Genomic DNA, 18,837 nt, shown 5'->3' on the forward strand with positions numbered 1-18,837 from the left:
AAATAAATAAAACAAATAAAATAAATAAATAAATAAATAAAATAAATAAAATAAATAAAATAAATAAATAAACAATTAAATTGTTTTAATAATATTTATATATTAATATCAATACTTCATTACTTAGAACAAAAATAATATAATTACTATCAATAATTAAATATCATACTGTATTGTATTTCATTGATATGAACTACTTCACTACCCTAATACAAATTAAAATTTTAATATCAATAATTAAATATTTTATTAATAATATTTTATATATTACTATCAGCTCCTTCACTTACCTGACACAAAATAATATTAATATCAATTATTGTTTTATTTATGAATATTTTAATATGTTAATATCAACTACTTCACTTACCAGACACAAAATTAATAAAATTAATAGACTCAAACCTCCCTTATCCGGACCTCTGAGATCCGGGCACCTCCCTAGACCAAGCACCTTTGCACCCTCGGAAACCCTGCGCATATATGTCTTGGGGCTCCGGGGTTACACACCGCGTAAACAACAAACTCCCGTATGTTCAGTTGCATTCACACGCCAGTGCGTGGGAGTATGGTTTCGAAGAAAAGAAAGCGCGCCTGCATCAGTCTTGAAACGAAGCTCAAGATCATTGATGAAATCAGCAAAGGTCAGTCACAGAGACACGCCTCGGAAATCTTCAGAATTCCGAAGTCTACTGTGGCGGACGTGTGGAAACAAAGTGACACACAGTCAAGCATATGATGCTTTGGCCACAATCCTAGAATGGTTGGAAGAACAAGATAATGTGACGTTGGAGCATTTGTTATTGGTGAAGAAATGGAGAGATCTTGCTGCCAATAGGAGAAGGCAGTCTCAAATACAAACTAGAATTGGGTCGTTTTTCCCACGTACTGAACCTTAGTTCAACATTTCGTAATTGTTGTGGCAGTTGTTTTGCTCTTCTTAAAAAGAGGAGTACAAGAGTGTACACGCATTTTCCTATCGTAATGACACTTAGTACATGACAGAATTAGAGTAAATTGAACATGTACATTAAGGTGGTCTGGGACTCCAAAGCTAACGCGCGTTACCTCTTTCTTTTATCCGGACATTCTGAAATACGAGCACTCCACGGTCCCATATTGCCCGGATAAGAGAGGTTGGAGTGTATCAATAATTAATTAAATATCATATATTATTGTTTTAGTAATAATTATGTCACTTACTTGACAAAATAATGTTAATATCAATTATTAAATATCACATATTATTGTTTAATATACGATTATCAACTACTTCACTTACCTGACATGGTCAGCCCGTTGATAGTCAGCAACTGACCCGGTCCCAGCTTGTCAGTCTCTGTCATCTTCACGAGTTCTCCAACTCTCGATGTAGGAACAACAATCGCCACTTGACTGCCCAAACTGCAGCTATCACTGCTATCATAGCTAGCACACGAAGACAATGTGCTGCAAAACTGACAGCCACTCTTGCAACCTTCTCTCTGTGCCTTTGAGTGACATGGTTCTGACTGAAATCCAACACCAAGATCAATGCCAGACGCCTCCGTTTGAAGCGAATCACAATCGTCATCATTTAATGCTGCCACACTGCACATTGATTTAATCTGTGACGTTTGAGTGTTTGTTTTATCATGAAGGCGCACGGATGATGATGATGAGCCAAGTGGTGCTCTAGACAGCATGGCATGCGGATCATCGATGAGTGTGTGCCACTTGGCTTCACCTGATGTCACATGATCGGTGAGATCAATGACCAACAAGCCACAAAGGTGATCACTCGCATTTTGTCCCCACAACATAATTGCGACAGACGACTACAACGATAGAGCAAAATATGATTAATGTTATGCGTAGATGTGGCTACTGTGTTAGGCGAAAGTAAATCGACTTTTACTTGTTTGTTTTGTATTAAATGTTTAATTAACATTGTCAAACAGTTATTGTGTTTGCAAAGTCTGTCCGTCCATCTGTCTGGCCATGTATAGTCATTGTCTGTCTGTCCATGCATAGTCAATGTCTGTCTGTCTGTCTGTCCATGCATAGTCAATGTCTGTCTGTCTGTCTGTCTGTCTGTTTGCATAGTCAATGTCTGTCTTTCTGTCTGTCCATGCACAGTCAATGTTTGTCTGTCTGTCTGTCTGTTTGCATAGTCATTGTCTGTCTGTTTGTCTATCTGTATGTCTGTCTGTCTGTCTGTATGTCCATGCATAGTCACTATCTGTCTGTCTGTCTGTCTGTCAGTCCATGCATAGTCAATGTCTGCCTGTCTGCCTGTTTGCATTGTCTGTCTGTCTGTCTGTCTATCTGCATGTCTGTCTGTTCATGCATGCATAGCCATTGTCTGTCTGTCTGTCTGTCTGTCCATGCATAGTCAATGTCTGTCTGTCTGTCTGTCTGTTTGCATAGTCATTGTCTGTCTGTCTGTCTGTCTGTCTATCTGCATGTCTGTCTGTCCATGCATGAATAATCATTGTCTGTCTGTCTGTCTATCTGTCCATCCATGCATAGCCATTACACACAGCAAATACAATCAGTTGAAGCCAATCATAACATCTTTTGTCACCATATCCATCTATTACACTACTCTGCATACACCCTAGCTTGTCTATATTGCGACAATCACCAAAGAGTGCAAACCTGATCAAGAGACCGCAGTGTCCACACTACATAGTGACTCCAGACGGGACACAACACATCACTACTGCTCTTAGTTTGACTGATCTCTTGCACTCTACTCAACCTGCAATACAGAGACACACAATCGCATCAGCGATCTCAATAGCAGTCGACATGTGCATGACTTACTCATCAAGAAGGCACACAACGACATACAATTGATTATATTGTCCATCCCACTCCAGATTTCTACCCTTGACGACAGTCAACACAAGCTGCTCACTAACTCTCTGATACGTCACTCGTATCTATATAGCCAGTCAACACTCACAAATGTGTACGTATACACAAAACATGGTAACTCAAACTTGAAGCTCTCGTTTCATATCGTTTGATTGAATACAGTGAAGTGGCCAACTTGTCTTACCATCTTTCACTGCCACCTGCGCATTGCGACTGTACAACGATTTAATTTGTGATGAAATTATTGACTCTGGTTTACTCGTGTTAGTTGTGAGAGCTGAGTGAGCGTCTCGTTTGTTGCTTCTGTCATTGTTCCTTGAAACCACTGTCCTGATATGGTTAGAAGTCGTCGTCGTTCGCAGCAGATTTTACAAACTCTATTTGCCTGAAATGGGATTCGTTTGTTTTAAAATGTTGAAAACCGATGTATAGAGATAAGAAGACTGGCCATGCACATACGGATGTATAGCAAACATGCAAGCAATAAGTAACGTATATAAATGTATCAGACAGACAGCTAAACAGACTGAGTAAATATACAAGTAGACAGAGAGCTCAACAACATAACTGCACAAGATCCACTAACATATAATTAATTAATTAATTAATTAATTAATAATGATAAGTCAGTGTGATTTCTATTTCTTTTCACATTCAACTTGACCTTCTTCAGACAATGTTTGCATCCTCTCTGTGAACAGTCTTTACAGGTTTGACGCGCAGGATTCTTTTCACAGAAATGACAGAGCGTTGACAAGGTGTCTGGTGATGGAGAGCGAGACCTTCTCAACAGTTCATAACGTTCGGTTGCTTCCCTAAATTCAACATTCTGTCGCAAATTACATTTCTTAGCTAAAATTGCCTACAGTATTTGTCTCTTTTCTGTATTTTCAAACTTCAAGTTTCTCTCCATGACGGATTGGATGCTGGCAATTTCACTCTCATCCAATTGAGATAAATCAATTTGTGATGTAATGGGCTTTCTCGTCGTCGACGGCGAGAGTAAACCATCTCTGTCTTCTCTAACATGTCGGGCAGGTAGCATGTCAAAAGCGGAAATGTCCCGGCAGTACTTTGCGAAAATGTCCCGGAAGTGGTCTGCATTGATATCCCGAACACATTTTAATTATTAATTATTAATTAAATAATTCATTAACTACATTGAAACAGTTCAGAAATGATTAATGCTGCTATAAAGAAATATTTTCGCTATCAATCAGTATAAGTTACATGTTCTTGCTATGTCGACCAGAAATCCTCGATCTGTGCCTGCCATAGTCGACAAGAATTTCTTCGTCAGTGAACGACAGTGCATCATCACTTCTCTTCTTCAGCAACATATCAACAACTCCCGCTACCTGGCAGCCACTAATTGTTTCACGGGAACTTTCAATCCAAGCCGAACGAGTTTGAAAAGACTGACTGCTGCAGGTCACTTGCGTCTTGCGCCCCTCTTCGCCGCAAGGAGTCGACAAGAGTTCCTTGTACTCAGCAACAGTAGGCTACAAACCACCAGTTTAGTAACGTTATTCAACAAACTGGTCTACAACAGACTGACCAGAGCTCTCAGTGAGGAGCGAATGTGATCAATGTCGAGAAGAGTCTGCTCGCAGTATTTTCCTGTTGGTTCTCTTCGCCACCAGTAGCGGCAATGACTGATGCGGTTGTTTCCACGACATCTCTCTTGCTCACCCGTTTGCCTGAATAGCCCCAAAGGGCCGCGTCTGTTAGTGGAGACGAGAGAAATGAGTGACATTGTCTGTTTGTTTTCACAGTGACACGCGCCACACGCGTCATCCTGGAGAGAGTAAACAAATTAGTTGCTAGGCAAGACCGATGTGTTAGTCGAATTTTTTCATTTAGCAAACTACATGAGATAAACACACACCTTCATAGAAGTAATGAGAGCCATAATACCGTACTAACAAGACTAACTACATGGCACCGAGCAGCTTCCGGGTACTAAAGCCTACATTACATCCGGGAGTTCAAAAACTTCGTCTTCGGAAAGTCTTCGAGAACGTCAAACGGTTTGTTGTCGAAATGGAGTTGCAGTACTTACCGTTCAGTGTATCGATTATCTATAGGTCAGATGTGGGGCTGCTCGTTATGATATAAGGGTACTCGCTGATCGAGACTACAAGTAGTGCATTCCAGTTTTATTTTAGAGCAATAATTTTTACGCGCAGTGAATGTCCAGCAGTAGGGTCGAGTGTCCAGCCGGTTATTTCCCTACGAGGACAAAGTACCCCTTTCTCTGGGCTGGACTAGCTGTGTGTGTGTGTGTGTGTGTGTGTGTGTGTGTGTGTGTGTGTGTGTGTGTGTGTGTGTGTGTGTGTGTGTGTGTGTGTGTGTGTGTGTGTGTGTGTGTGTGTGTGTGTGTGTGTGTGTGTGTGTGTGTGTGTGGTGCTAGAGAGTGCATTTAGAGAATGGAAACATCCGGGACCTTACAGGATTGCAGGTTCAAGTCACAGTGATGGTGAGCTATGGCATAAGTTCCTTAAGTTAAGCAATAAACTTACACACAATTGCTTCTCTCGACTCAGGAGTATAAATGAGTACCTGGTTATTGACTGGAATGGACATGACCGCTAGCTGTTAGTTACGTCATGCAGCAAATGGGTACTTTGTGGGCCTTGGTGTCCAGTCCCAAAGCTGCGCCATAGTCAGTGCCCCTGGATGACTCTAGCTAAGCAAGCTCCAGGTGGATTGTAGTGCTGGCCCTAGGCCTCGACGTAGCGCATGGAGGCCCTGTCTCTAGAAGCAGAGGGAGTTATCTTCACAACTGACCTTAAGGTCAACGTCGTTTGACATGAAGGGCTTAACATTTGTCCATTGTGTGTGTGTGTGTGTGTGTGTGTGTGTGTGTGTGTGTGTGTGTGTGTGTGTGTGTGTGTGTGTGTGTGTGTGTGTGTGTGTGTGTGTAAGACATATGAAAGACAAACTTTTAATTTCTTTTTCTCACACAAAGTGAGGTGAAATGGACAGAGCAAAAAATGAATTGCATGGCATGCTCAACAATTGAATTAATTGGGTGGGTGGGTGGTATTGTGGGGTAGCCACAGGACATGGATGGATCCATGACTGCTTCCAGGACACCAACTCCCTGCTGTCCTATCATTGGTTTCCTCTCTAGTGTTTTGTCTGGCATCTGGGGCATCGCCCTCTTCTTTTAGGTCTCATTGGAAAGCTAGCACATTCGAGTTTGGGCTCAAACTGAAAAGATCTCGACCACATACCAACTCAACGTTGTGCATAGGCGGAACACTGGCTTATCACTGTCTATTCCTCATGTTGTTGAGCTGAGATATGAGTAATGCATGGTGCAAGGGTTGAGGCAAGTGTGCTCTTAAAGAGTAGAGATCTGCCACATTTGTAACAAATGGTAGAGGTTGTTTATCTGTTCGACAATCAGTAGAGCCACACATGACGCGCTTTCTACTTATATGTTCATTCTTGCTTTAATTAATTAGATAGAGTGCAGTCAGTGGTAGTTTGAAAGAATTCTATGATGAATGTGTATGCATGGTTCCAACAGAATCCTTTATCTCATGTCTCACAGACAGTATGTGAGGTTGTTTGCTCAACATGCAGTCTTCACTTCCCTACTAGCACAGCCATCTAGCTACCCATGCAACGAAGTCAGAAGTTCAGTTAAAATGGTAAAGCCTGGAGTCATGCATGGGAAACATGTTGAATGGCAGTGAGCACTACAGCTTCTGCTTCCAAAAGCCTATACAAAACACACACTGGCAATCAAACACGCGTTTGTCAGCCCTGCTTGTCTGCCTAACATTTCTTAGGGCAATATGACTAAATATATACCTTTACGCATCTGCAATTCATTGTTCGTTTGAGAGAAGACATGCAGATGTGCATTTGCAAGACAGTGGAAGTTCAAAGTCCAGCCGTCTACATTCTAGTGATTCTTATGACATCATGCCCCAAAATTATGCGGCACTGCATGCCACCAGTGTCTGTAGCACAGCCACAGCATGTGAACTCAAAAATTGTGGCCAACTCATAACGCCACGTTTCCGACGGCATTAGTCATGCTTACTGCCCTTGTTGACAGCCTTACGCGTCTACAAATGCTGGTTTAGTGATCTAAGAGCGCGCATGCCAGACATGTGTACGTGATGCACTGTGCATGAATATTCATGCAAACAAAAGCACAGCCATACAAACGTGGACACCCTCAAGGTTTCTGGAACCTTAAGCCATTAGTAAGCAAGATGAAAGCCGCAATAGAATTAAAGTTATGAACTCCAATGCCATGACGTCTGGTTGTAGACGCCTGCTATTGGTCATCCACTGCATCTAACTTGCTTCAAGGAATTATCGGTTTCTTTGTCATTCAACTCTCTCCCTTCCCTCTGAAGGCTGCGTGTACAAGCAGCTCTACTTTCTCAACTCTCCAAACTGTTAAGGAGAGAAAAGATCAATGTTGAAGTTGTGCGCGCTGCTTCTGCTGGTGATTACCAGCACACATGCCATGCCAACGTGTAGTAATCCATCTGATGGAGCAATCACCGCTTGTCCTGCAGGATCACAATGCTGGGACATTCAGCAAGTGTCTACTAAGGTGACCTGGTCTTTACACAATCAGTGTTCACGGTGCACGTTCGCTCAGCAGCAACCAGTCATTGTTCAAGACACTGAAACGTCAGTGACTTTTGAGACGGATGGCACATTTCAAAGAAACGTCGATCTCAATATATACAAAGTGCCCGACATGACAGCGATGCAAAACTGTGACATTTCTGGTGGTACTGTTGTGGGTCGAGTCTCACCACGTCCTGCTTCAGGAAGCGGAACTCCTCCATTCTCCCTTGACGTTACCGCCTTAATTAGCTCTGGAGCAAATTTCTTTGTCTCAGTGCATACAAGCGATACTGACAACAACCCAATCCCCAGCAATTGCGATCAAGGAGCAAGACTGGTCATATATGAAGGCGGCTATCAATGCGGAAATATCAACTCTCCTTGCAGTGGTGTGGGAGCCTGTGTTTTCAATCACGTTTCTTCAAACTTTGAATGCCAGTGTGCTGATGGATACAGAAAGAGAACACTATGTACCACTAACGACATCGATGAGTGTTTCCAGAACAATGCATGTGGAGATCCCGCATTTGAAGGTGTCTGTGTCGATGAAGTCTGTGGTTTCACTTGTACTTGCTTTGGTGGTCGTACAAGCTCAGCTGGAAATGGCAGGTCATGTGATGTTCCTCCTCCAAACTGTAATATTAACCCTTGTTTCAATGGTGGCACCTGTAATTTCCTCAGCGGCCTTGGACGAGTATTTTGTGAATGTCTAGATGACACAGTTCAACAAGCGCGTTTTTGTGCAGATCAAAACCAATGTGAGTCCAATCCGTGTCACAATGGTGGTACCTGTGTGGATGGCCATCTCGGCTACACATGCTTGTGTGCTGCTGGTTTCACTGGTGATGTCTGTTCAGTCAATATTAATGACTGTACTCTGTCTACGTGTCTAAACAATGGCCAGTGTAATGATGGTACGAGAGATGCTACATGCACATCGTGTTCAAGCAGCTGGACAGGCAAATTTTGCCAGATCAATGAAAACGATTGCCTAACTTCAACCTGCCTCAATAGCGGAGTATGCGTCGATGGTGATGCTAGTCACTCATGCAACTGTCTTGCTGGTTTTACTGGAGTCGTATGTCAGACTAACATAAACGAGTGTGCTTCCAATCCTTGTCAAAATCAAGGTGTTTGCGTTGATCAAGCAAATAGATATGCTTGTGCATGTGTAGCGGGTTACACTGGAGTTAACTGTCAAACAAATATCAATGAATGTTCATCTAACCCATGTCAGAATGGTGCAACCTGTATCGATCGTGTCAACCGGTTCATTTGTGAGTGTCTAGACGGCTTCTCTGGTACCCTTTGTGAAATCAATGATAATAACTGTGCATCCAATCCGTGTCAGAATGGTGGACAATGTGTGGATGGAGTGAATCGATACACATGTGACTGTATACCTGGGTTCATTGGACTAAGGTGTGAAACAGATATCAATGAATGTGCATCCAATCCATGCCAGAATGGTGGACAGTGTCTAAATCTCATCAACAGGTATGAATGTAACTGTCCTGCAGGATATGATGGCATAAACTGTCAGATCAACATCAATGAATGTGCATCAAACCCGTGTGTTCAAGGCACTTGTACAGACCTTGTAAATGGTTTTGTCTGCACTTGTTTTGCAGGATCTACTGGAACCTTGTGTGATGGTATTATCAATGAATGTTCATCTAACCCATGTCAGAATGGTGCAACCTGTATTGATCGTGTCAACCGGTTCATTTGTGAGTGTCTAGACGGCTTTGCTGGTACCCTTTGTGAAATCAATATCAATGACTGCGCATCCAATCCGTGTCAAAATGGTGGAAGATGTGTAGATGGAGTGAATCGATACACATGTGACTGTATACCTGGATTCATTGGGATAAGGTGTGAAACAGATATCAATGAATGTGCATCCAATCCATGCCAGAATGGTGGACAATGTCTAAATCTCATCAACAGGTATGAATGTAACTGTCCTGCAGGATATGATGGCATAAACTGTCAGATCAACATCAATGAATGTGCATCAAACCCGTGTGTTCAAGGCACTTGTACAGACCTTGTAAATGGTTTCCTATGCACTTGCTTTGCAGGATCTACTGGAACCTTGTGTGATGGTATTATCAATGAATGTTCATCTAACCCATGTCAGAATGGTGCAACCTGTATTGATCGTGTCAACCGGTTCATTTGTGAGTGTCTAGACGGCTTTGCTGGTACCCTTTGTGAAATCAATATCAATGACTGCGCATCCAATCCGTGTCAAAATGGTGGAAGATGTGTAGATGGAGTGAATCGATACACATGTGACTGTATACCTGGATTCATTGGGATAAGGTGTGAAACAGATATCAATGAATGTGCATCCAATCCATGCGAGAATGGTGGACAATGTCTAAATCTCATCAACAGGTATGAATGTAACTGTCCTGCAGGATATGATGGCATAAACTGTCAGATCAACATCAATGAATGTGCATCAAACCCGTGTGTTCAAGGCTCTTGTAGAGACCTTGTAAATGGTTTCCTATGCACTTGTTTTGCAGGATATACTGGAACCTTGTGTGATATTAATATCAATGAATGTACATCTAACCCATGTCGGAATGGTGCAACCTGTATTGATCGTGTCAACCGGTTCATTTGTGAGTGTCTAGATGGCTTCTCTGGTGATCTTTGTCAAACCAATGACAACGACTGCTTATCCAATCCGTGTCAGAATGGTGGACAATGTATAGATGATGTGAATCGATACACATGTGACTGTATACCTGGCTTCATTGGAATACACTGTGAGACAAACGTTAATGAATGCGCATCCAATCCATGCCAGAATGGTGGACAATGTGATGATGGAATCAACAGGTATGATTGTCGCTGTTTGCCAGGATATGGAGGAATCAACTGTGAAACAAACATCATAGAATGTGCATCCAATCCTTGTATGAATTTAGGTGCTTGCATTGATGTTGTCAATGGCTATAGATGTCAATGTCGACCAGGATTCACTGGAACAATTTGTCAAACCAATATTAATGAGTGTAGTTCTAGTCCATGCCAAAATGGAGGCAGCTGTGTAGATCGAGTTAACAGGTTCATCTGTGAATGTGTCGAGGGCTTTACTGGAACTCTGTGTGAAACTAATATTGATGACTGTGCATCTAGTCCGTGTCAGAACGGTGGACAATGTATAGATGGAATAACCCGATACACGTGTCAGTGTATACCTGGCTTCATTGGAATACACTGTGAGACAAATGTTGATGAATGTGAATCCAATCCATGCCAGAATAGTGGGCAATGTATTGATCTTATTAACCGATATCAGTGTGCTTGCGCTGCAGGATTCACTGGCATCAACTGTCAAACAAACATTAATGAATGTGAATCTAATCCTTGCCAGAATCAAGGGGTATGCGTGGACAACATCAATAGTTTTACCTGCGTATGTGTACCAGGATTTACGGGAGTTTTGTGTCAAACCAATATCAACGAGTGTGTCTCTAGTCCATGCCGAAATGGAGGCAGCTGTGTAGATCGAGTTAACAGGTTCATCTGTGAATGTGTCGAGGGCTTTACTGGAACTCTATGTGAAACTAATATTGATGACTGTGCATCTAGTCCGTGTCAGAACGGTGGACAATGTATTGATGGAATAACTCGATACACGTGTCAGTGTATACCTGGCTTCATTGGGATACACTGTGAGACAAATGTTGATGAATGCAGATCCAATCCATGCCAGAATAGTGGGCAATGTATTGATCTTATTAACCGATATCAGTGTGCTTGTGCTGCAGGATATACTGGCATCAACTGTGAAACAAACATTGATGAATGTGCATCCAATCCTTGCCAGAATCAAGGGGTATGCGTGGACAACATCAATAGTTTTACCTGCATATGTGTACCAGGATTTACAGGAGTCTTGTGTCAGACCAATATAGATGAATGTGAATCTAATCCATGCCAAAATGGAGGCAGCTGTGTAGATCGAATTAACAGTTTCATCTGTGAATGTGTGTTGGGTTTCTCTGGAATTCTTTGTGAAATTAATGATGATGACTGTCGTTCCAATCCATGTCAGAATGGTGCAGAATGTGTAGATGGATTTAGACAATATACTTGTACATGTCTTGACGGGTACACTGGAGTACACTGTGAGACAGATATTAATGAATGTCAATCCAATCCATGCCAGAATGGTGGACAATGTGACGATGGGATCAACAGGTATGATTGTCACTGTTTGGCAGGATTTACTGGCACTAACTGTGAAACAAACATCGATGAATGTGAATCTGATCCTTGCCAGCATCAAGGTGTGTGCATCGATCGAGTAAACCGATTTGAATGTGTTTGTGTTCCCGGATACACTGGAGTAGTTTGCGAGACAGATATCAACGAGTGTGAATCCACTCCTTGCAGGAATGGTGCAACTTGTGTAGATCGAGTCAACCGCTTCATTTGTGAATGTCTAGACGGGTTCACTGGCACTCTATGTCAGACAAACATCGATGAGTGTGCTTCCAACCCTTGTCAGAATGGTGGAGTATGCAATGACGAAATAAATAGATACACATGCCAGTGTATTGCTGGGTTTACTGGGATACATTGTGAGACAAACATCGATGAGTGTGCATCCAATCCATGTCAGCATGGTGGACGTTGTTTTGATGGTATCAACATGTACACATGCCAATGCCTTCCAGGATATACAGGCATCCATTGTGAGACTGATATTGATGAATGCGCATCAAATCCATGTCGGAACGGTGGTCGTTGTAATGATCACGTTAATGCCTTTAGTTGTACATGCCCGAATGGTTACACAGGAACAATCTGCGAAACCAACATTGACGAGTGTCTTTCTAGACCATGTCAGCATGGAGGCAACTGTGTAGACTTAGTAAATGGATATCTGTGTCAATGTACTCCAGGCTACACAGGCACACATTGTGAAACCGACATCGATGAATGCTCATCAAGCCCATGCCACAACGGTGCATCTTGTGTTGACCGTGTGAATCATTACATATGTGAATGTATTGTTGGCTTTACTGGCACACATTGTGAAACAGACATTAACGAATGTCTTTCCTTCCCTTGTCAGAATGGTGGCCTTTGCCGCGACCATATCAACCGCTTTACGTGTCAATGTGTGCCTGGGTTCACAGGAACATTATGTGAAACTGATATTAACGAATGCGAATCATCTCCATGCCAGAATTTAGGTGTGTGCGTCGACATGATAAATGAGTATAGGTGTGACTGTTTACCTGGCTATACCGGAGTTCATTGTCAGACTGATATCGATGAGTGTGCCTCATCACCATGTCAGAATGGTGGAACGTGTATAGACAGGGTTAATCATTTCATTTGTGAATGCCTGCTAGGCTTTACTGGTGTACACTGTCAGACAAACATCGACGACTGTGCTTCCAACCCATGTCAAAATAATGCTATATGTTTAGATGGAATCAATCGTTATGACTGTCGATGTGTACCAGGTTTCACTGGGCTTCACTGTGAGCGAAATGTGCCAGAATGTGCTTCTAATCCGTGTCAGAATGGTGGTACATGTGAGGAACCAAGCATTAACCATCATATATGTCACTGCCCACCGGGTTTTACAGGAGAGCTGTGTGAGACTAACATTAACGAATGCGCATCCAATCCCTGCATGAATGGTGGCACATGTATTGATCGTGACAACGGTTATCTGTGCGAGTGTCTTTTTCGGTTCCGTGGTACTCATTGTGAGATTATCATTGACGCATGCGGTCTCTTCACACCATGTATGAACGACGGCACGTGCACCAATATACCGACGGCCATTGGTGATATGGGCATCGTCGACTTCAACGATCCTCCCAGAAATGGAGTCGATATTCATGATGCATACAGTTGTACCTGTACAGATCGATATACTGGAAGAGTGTGTGAGACATTTATTCCTGTTCCTCCACCACCTCCACTGGTTCCTCCTGCTCCTGGACGCGTGCTTGCTCCACCTCCACCACTTGTGCCTCCTCCACCGGGCAGAATTCTTGGACCACCACCACCATTGCCTCCTCCAGCTCCAGCTGCAATACTCGGACCTCCACCTCCACTCGTTCCTCCTCCACCTATCGACAGATTTGATTGTAGCAGACAACCGTGTGAGAACGGAGGAGCTTGTGTTGATGTCGGAAGTGTGGAGAATTCATACTGCTCGTGTCCATTCGGATTTGGCGGACAACGCTGCGAAAATGGTAATTTGTGTGCAATGACTAATCAGTAGTGTTTAACGATATCGTAATTGTCTTGTTTAGATGTCGACATCACTGTAGCAGGGTTTGGAAACACAGTCGATTCATATGTTCAAGTGTCTGGAACCTTGACCAGAACTGCAGATGATTCTGTTATTATCTCAGTGAAACCTCTAAGCAGTAATGGGCTTGTTTTCTTGATGATTCAAAATCTAAATGGTGTCGGTGACTTTATTTCTCTAACCTTGGTTAATGATAAGCCAGTGTACAAGTTTGATGTTGGAAGCGGTAGCGTGACTATAGCCAGTCCACAGACTATTCCACTTGGTGTCTTTACAAATATCGAACTAAGGTAGAGTCGTGATTTAGTTGCCTACTGTGGTGTCTAATACTTGTAATTTTGTCTTCTAGACGCAATGGTGTCGTAGGTGAACTATTGATTGATGGGGTGGTAGTTGCATCTGGGACAGCACCCGGAAGCCACGATATTGCCGATGTCATGGATGATTTCTATTTGGGAGGTGTTCCTAATCCATCTGGTATCATCAATGCAGAAATCAGTCCACGTACTGGCTTTGTTGGCTGTATTCGCTCTGTCAGTCTGGATGGCACTGAATTTGACATCAGTCAACGTGCTACTGCCGGTAGCAACGTTGGTGAATGTCCTGCCGATTCTTGTTCTCCCAATCCTTGTAAGAACGGCGGTAGCTGTACTAGAATTGGACCACACTTGTCTGACTTCGAGTGCACTTGCCTTAATGGATATAGCGGCCCAACGTGTGAGATCGTGTCTAATGTGTGCCTGGGGACTTCACCATGTATGCACGGAGGAGAATGTCGTGTGGACAGCAGCGCCACTGCAGGGTATCGTTGCATCTGCACTGCCACCCACTCTGGTCCACAATGTGAAACACCGGTCGGAGATACAAAATCTGATTACTCTTATGCTGGAGATTCGTATGTTGCTTGGAATGTGGACCCTGCCGATGTCGACGTTACAACGGTCATCAACCTCCGAGTGTACCCCAACCAAGACAAATCTGACGGATTATTAGCACTGTTCATACGCCCTTCTGTTGACTTTTTAGCTATCACTGTCGATGACGGATTTGTAAGAGTTCGTATGGATCTCGGACAAGGAGAGATTTCTCTCACCAGCAGTTCACGTTTACCAGCTAATCTGTATTCCATGATTACAGTAAATCGAAACGGTCGAAATATTGACCTGACCGTGTCTGGTGCCAGCACGGTATCAGGTGCATCACCGGGATCGTTTTCAAGCCTCAATGTCAACAATCGTTTCTATGTTGGTGGTGTGCCATCGTCGGTAGGCCCGACTCTGCCATCTATACTTGCCGGAATCTCAGGGTTTATGGGTTGCATCACTGAAGTAACTGTTAATGGAAACTTCCTCAACTCAACCGATTTGTTATCAAGTTATAATGCAAAAGATTGCACTGTCAATCTGTGTAATCCTAGTCCATGTGAAAACGGCGGCACGTGTTCAGCAACTGGTAACTCGGTGTTTTGCGCTTGCTCACAAGGATATTCTGGGCCACGCTGTGCAAGTGATGATGATCCATGCTTAACAGTCAACTGTGGATCCGGTGCTACATGTGTGCCACTGGGCAATACGGCAGTCTGCGCATGTCCTCTTGGCAAAGGAGGTGAACAATGCGACCAAGGTTTGTCCCTTACTAATTGATGTTTGTGCACTGTCTGCAGTCATTACATTTGTTTCATCGTCTAGATATTGCGATCCAAACGATGTCATTCAGAGATAATCTCACATCTTTTGCTGCCTTTCCTTCACTTGGAAGTGACACTCGTTCGACAACAACGATAACAATGTCCATCAAGCCTTTAGAAAAGGATGGCCTTATCTTCTATGCGGGTCGCAAGACGACACCTCCTTTCACTGATTACATCTCAGTCGGTCTATATGATGGATACGTTGAGTTCCGTTATGATTTGGGATCGGGAACAGTCGAGATTAAGAGTACCGAACGACTCGTTTTGTATCAATGGCATACCATTCGTGCGGAAAGAAATCTGAAGAACGGTAAATATTGCTGCAGATGAAATGTGGCAATACACATTGTATTAAGATTGGTTGGTGTTTTAGGACTGTTGACGATTGATGGTGGATCAGCAGTAAGTGGTGCAAGCCCTGGTTCGACGACACTGCTTGATGTACACGAGAACAACCTTGACGCTTACCTTGGTGGTCACGAAGACTATACTAAAGTATTGATCGTCTAGTTCCCTCACATCTTTTTCCACACATTAAATTTCAGTATTATTGTGACAGGTTGCTAGTGATGCCGGTCTCACAAGTGGCTTCACTGGATGCATCAAAGATGCCAACGTTAACGGCCGTGTCTTGGACTTTTCTACGGCAACTCGTGGTCGAAGCATTGCCGAATGCGACCAGCACCAATGTGATCGCCTCACTTGCCTCAATGGAGGAACTTGTACTGATGTAGACGGTCAGGGTAACTTCAAGTGCTCTTGCTCTCATGGCTTCAAAGGAGACAACTGCCAGCAAATGATTGCCAACAATTGCACTATTGGTAATGATATGTGTCACTCAAGCAGCCAGTGTGTGTTCAACTATAAAACTGAGAAGTATGAGTGCTTCTGTCCTCTTGTTCCCAATCCACAAAGAGGACAATTTTGTACTGAAGGTATTATAATTCATACTTAAACAGCATTGCACTGGTTTACACACTAACATTTGGTTTTAGTCACTAACTTCAAAGTCGCCAAGTTTAATGGCAACAGCTATGCAGCCTATAATTATCCTGCTCGTACGGCTCAGACCATCATCAAATTCAATCTCTCCTCTCAAGCTACTAATGGACTTGTTTTCTATCTCCCACCCGTATGTCGATCTTCATGTTCTAACTTGCTGTATGTTTCAGTTTTGTGATTATTATGTGACGACACAGGGTACAGGTGGTGATTACCTATCCATCGGCATTATTAATGGACACGTCGAACTGAGGTGAGGACAAGCCTGCAGTTTGATTAATAATTTATTATTAAGCTGCAATATTTGGCAATTGCAGGTACGATCTCGGCACTGGTGCTGCAAAAATAACTAACAACCAAGTGAACGTCACTGGTAGTCACGGATCGTGGCATACAGTATCTGCTTTCAGGTCTGTCAAATGACATGCTTCACAGAAATTTTCCAATATCGGTCTGTTATACAGGGAACAACAGTCGGGTACTCTAATTGTTGATACACAGACTGCCACCGGCTCTTCTCTGGGCTCCGCAATTGGTCTGACTGCTTCATCGGGTCAGATGTACGTTGGTGGTATTGCTGTGAGTACAGCTGACTTGTCTGAGTATCGAGACATCTTGGACGGAGACTTCAAGATGGGTCTCGTTGGCTGTATCGCTAATCTGGAGGTCAACGATGTGTCTATTGACCTGGAAAAGATGGCACAGAGTGGTGCTAATGTCGAGAGCTGTGATGACTACTTCCCTGGCTGATGAGTGAAAGTAGTGCAATTGACGATTGACTTTGTTCTCATTCTTAGTTGTAGTCTGCTGCATGCGTGTGTTGGCTTTGTTCTGCTGTCTGTTTTGAGTTGAAATTTCTGCATGCCGTTTAGCTTTATGATTCGGCTCTAACGCCGCTGATTGCTCTTTTAGCGTCGCTTCTAATCACTGAGTAGTAGTATAGCTGCCGAGTACAATTGTTAGAGGGAAATAAAATGAAAACTTGCTTGTTGTGATCGTTGACTGTAGCAGAACAGAGTTATGTCACATCGATCTTCTTTAGTCTGACCTATTCCTTCAGACTACAATGCAGACTGCCAGAGTAAACCTGAGCTGGCTCTCCGAACAAAGGAAAAAATAATCCATCGTTGTGACACACTGAATAGCTGGATTTCGGTCTCATCCTAGCCTTAATGCTAATCCCAAACTTACTACTAATTTTACATTCTGAACAAATCCTGAACTTAATAAACCGGTTCACACTAGGAGGCAAGAACCAGTAAAACAGGATTTGCTCACCAAATTAACTTTATTAGCATTAACTTGTACTTGACAATTTCAGTTTTAGTAGATCTATTACACACGTGTACAGCAATTCTTTTTATCAAGTACAGTTGTTTAGACTCAAAAGCTTCTATGAATTGTTCTCACCTCAAGCTTCAATGTAGATAGCTGTGAAAGACATAAATGCCAAAAAAGTAACGTCTTCGCACCATTCAAGCTGTTGAAACATTATCTAGACACATAGAGCGCTTTCACACACAGGGTTAACTTGAGTTAATTAAATCGGGTTAACTTTGGCCCGGGTTAGACTCCAATTAGCCCGGTCGTGTGAACGCGAGTTTAGTAAACCCAAGTTAACCTGAGTGAAGACTGGGGTTAAGTGAGGGTTAAGCTAACCCTGGCTTCTAGTAGGGTTAGACCGGGTTAGAGTGGGTTAAGCGAAGACACGCCCTAATATATGCAAATACACGCCCTGGAGTGGATCGCGCTAACGTACAAAATGGCTTGTCTTTCTAGTGTTAGGCTATCGGCGTTACTGCTTTCCTATTTACCAGCAGAAACTTCAAGCAATCGATGTATTCGCTCTACTGTAGATCTTCTGCATCTAATTACCCGTGTTCTACGTGTGAACGCCAGTTGGGTGGAGTGGAGTTATCATAACTCTACCCGAGTTTTCCTAACCCGAGTTATCCCTGTGTGTGAAAGCGCTCATATTCTACACAAATCAACTCGATATTCTTTCACGTTTATGCCTCCTTACATCAATCATGACGTTCCCGCTCGAGGAAACTTCTAGACTTTGATTGGCTCTAATTTCACGATGAATGAATTTTTTGCGGGCTCGCTAATGTAAATAGCGCCGACTAGCGGTCCATACAGGCGAGGCAGAAACATGTCCTAATCCGGGTTTCTACGGCGGCACTTCAATATAAATTATCTATTGCAATTAATTAGCAATGGCACGTGTCTACACCAAGTAGAAACTGTGTACACGTACAGTACCAGTAAAATAACATTTAGGATAGAAAACGTTCAACACTTCTCAACTAATTTAGTATATAGAAATACAAACGAGCTTTTAGTATCCGCAGAGTCACAACTGAATGCGAGC

At 42.9% G+C, this 18,837-nt stretch overlaps 3 protein-coding genes across 4 annotated transcripts; 1 reads left to right on the forward strand and 2 right to left on the reverse strand.

Annotated features, from left to right (window-relative positions):
* Positions 1–1,274: 1,274 nt before the first annotated feature.
* On the reverse strand, positions 1,275–3,172 carry LOC134196005 (uncharacterized). Its single transcript, XM_062665085.1, has 5 exons — positions 3,122–3,172; positions 2,988–3,062; positions 2,809–2,927; positions 2,641–2,743; positions 1,275–1,817 (listed from the first exon to the last, which is right to left on the reverse strand). Exons 1-5 carry the CDS (start codon positions 3,170–3,172, stop codon positions 1,275–1,277), a joined length of 891 nt encoding a protein of 296 aa, XP_062521069.1.
* An 800-nt stretch (positions 3,173–3,972) lies between these two features.
* LOC134195926 (uncharacterized) lies at positions 3,973–5,469 on the reverse strand. Of its 2 annotated transcripts, none has more exons than XM_062665017.1 (3): positions 5,425–5,469; positions 4,421–4,660; positions 3,973–4,364 (listed from the first exon to the last, which is right to left on the reverse strand). In XM_062665017.1, the coding sequence occupies exons 1-3, from the start codon at positions 5,446–5,448 to the stop codon at positions 4,089–4,091; spliced, it is 540 nt and encodes a 179-aa protein (XP_062521001.1). In that variant the 5' UTR covers positions 5,449–5,469; the 3' UTR covers positions 3,973–4,088. The 2 variants fall into 2 exon arrangements, with proteins under 2 accessions (XP_062521001.1, XP_062521002.1); XM_062665018.1 differs by lacking the exon at positions 5,425–5,469 and adding an exon at positions 4,751–4,823.
* A 1,669-nt stretch (positions 5,470–7,138) lies between these two features.
* Positions 7,139–17,458, forward strand: LOC134196006 (protein eyes shut homolog). Its single transcript, XM_062665087.1, has 10 exons — positions 7,139–13,712; positions 13,773–14,061; positions 14,121–15,394; positions 15,460–15,771; positions 15,835–15,956; positions 16,021–16,396; positions 16,457–16,593; positions 16,661–16,716; positions 16,781–16,873; positions 16,928–17,458. Exons 1-10 carry the CDS (start codon positions 7,307–7,309, stop codon positions 17,211–17,213), a joined length of 9,351 nt encoding a protein of 3,116 aa, XP_062521071.1. The 5' UTR covers positions 7,139–7,306; the 3' UTR covers positions 17,214–17,458.
* Positions 17,459–18,837: the final 1,379 nt, after the last annotated feature.

This window comes from Corticium candelabrum, chromosome 20 (assembly GCF_963422355.1).
Source record: "Corticium candelabrum chromosome 20, ooCorCand1.1, whole genome shotgun sequence".
Lineage (NCBI taxonomy): Eukaryota > Metazoa > Porifera > Homoscleromorpha > Homosclerophorida > Plakinidae > Corticium > Corticium candelabrum.

What these genes read in the sequence shown, in the direction of transcription:
- LOC134196005 (XM_062665085.1), bottom strand. Translation starts at nt 3,172, where the DNA reads ATGACAGAAGCAACAAACGAGACGCTCACTCAGCTCTCACAACTAACA. An exon ending in ATATGAAACGAGAGCTTCAA is followed by an intron (nt 2,928 to 2,987) that starts GTTTGAGTTACC and finishes CTGGCTATATAG; the next exon opens with ATACGAGTGACGTATCAGAG. An exon ending in CACTGCGGTCTCTTGATCAG is followed by an intron (nt 1,818 to 2,640) that starts GTTTGCACTCTT and finishes CTATCGTTGTAG; the next exon opens with TCGTCTGTCGCAATTATGTT.
- LOC134195926 (XM_062665017.1), bottom strand. Translation starts at nt 5,448, where the DNA reads ATGTCCATTCCAGTCAATAACCAG. An exon ending in CCATTCCAGTCAATAACCAG is followed by an intron (nt 4,661 to 5,424) that starts GTACTCATTTAT and finishes TACTCTCTCCAG; the next exon opens with GATGACGCGTGTGGCGCGTG. An exon ending in GCTCCTCACTGAGAGCTCTG is followed by an intron (nt 4,365 to 4,420) that starts GTCAGTCTGTTG and finishes GGTGGTTTGTAG; the next exon opens with CCTACTGTTGCTGAGTACAA.
- LOC134196006 (XM_062665087.1), top strand. Translation starts at nt 7,307, where the DNA reads ATGTTGAAGTTGTGCGCGCTGCTTCTGCTGGTGATTACCAGCACACAT. An exon ending in TTTACAAATATCGAACTAAG is followed by an intron (nt 14,062 to 14,120) that starts GTAGAGTCGTGA and finishes TTTGTCTTCTAG; the next exon opens with ACGCAATGGTGTCGTAGGTG. An exon ending in AGGACAATTTTGTACTGAAG is followed by an intron (nt 16,397 to 16,456) that starts GTATTATAATTC and finishes ATTTGGTTTTAG; the next exon opens with TCACTAACTTCAAAGTCGCC.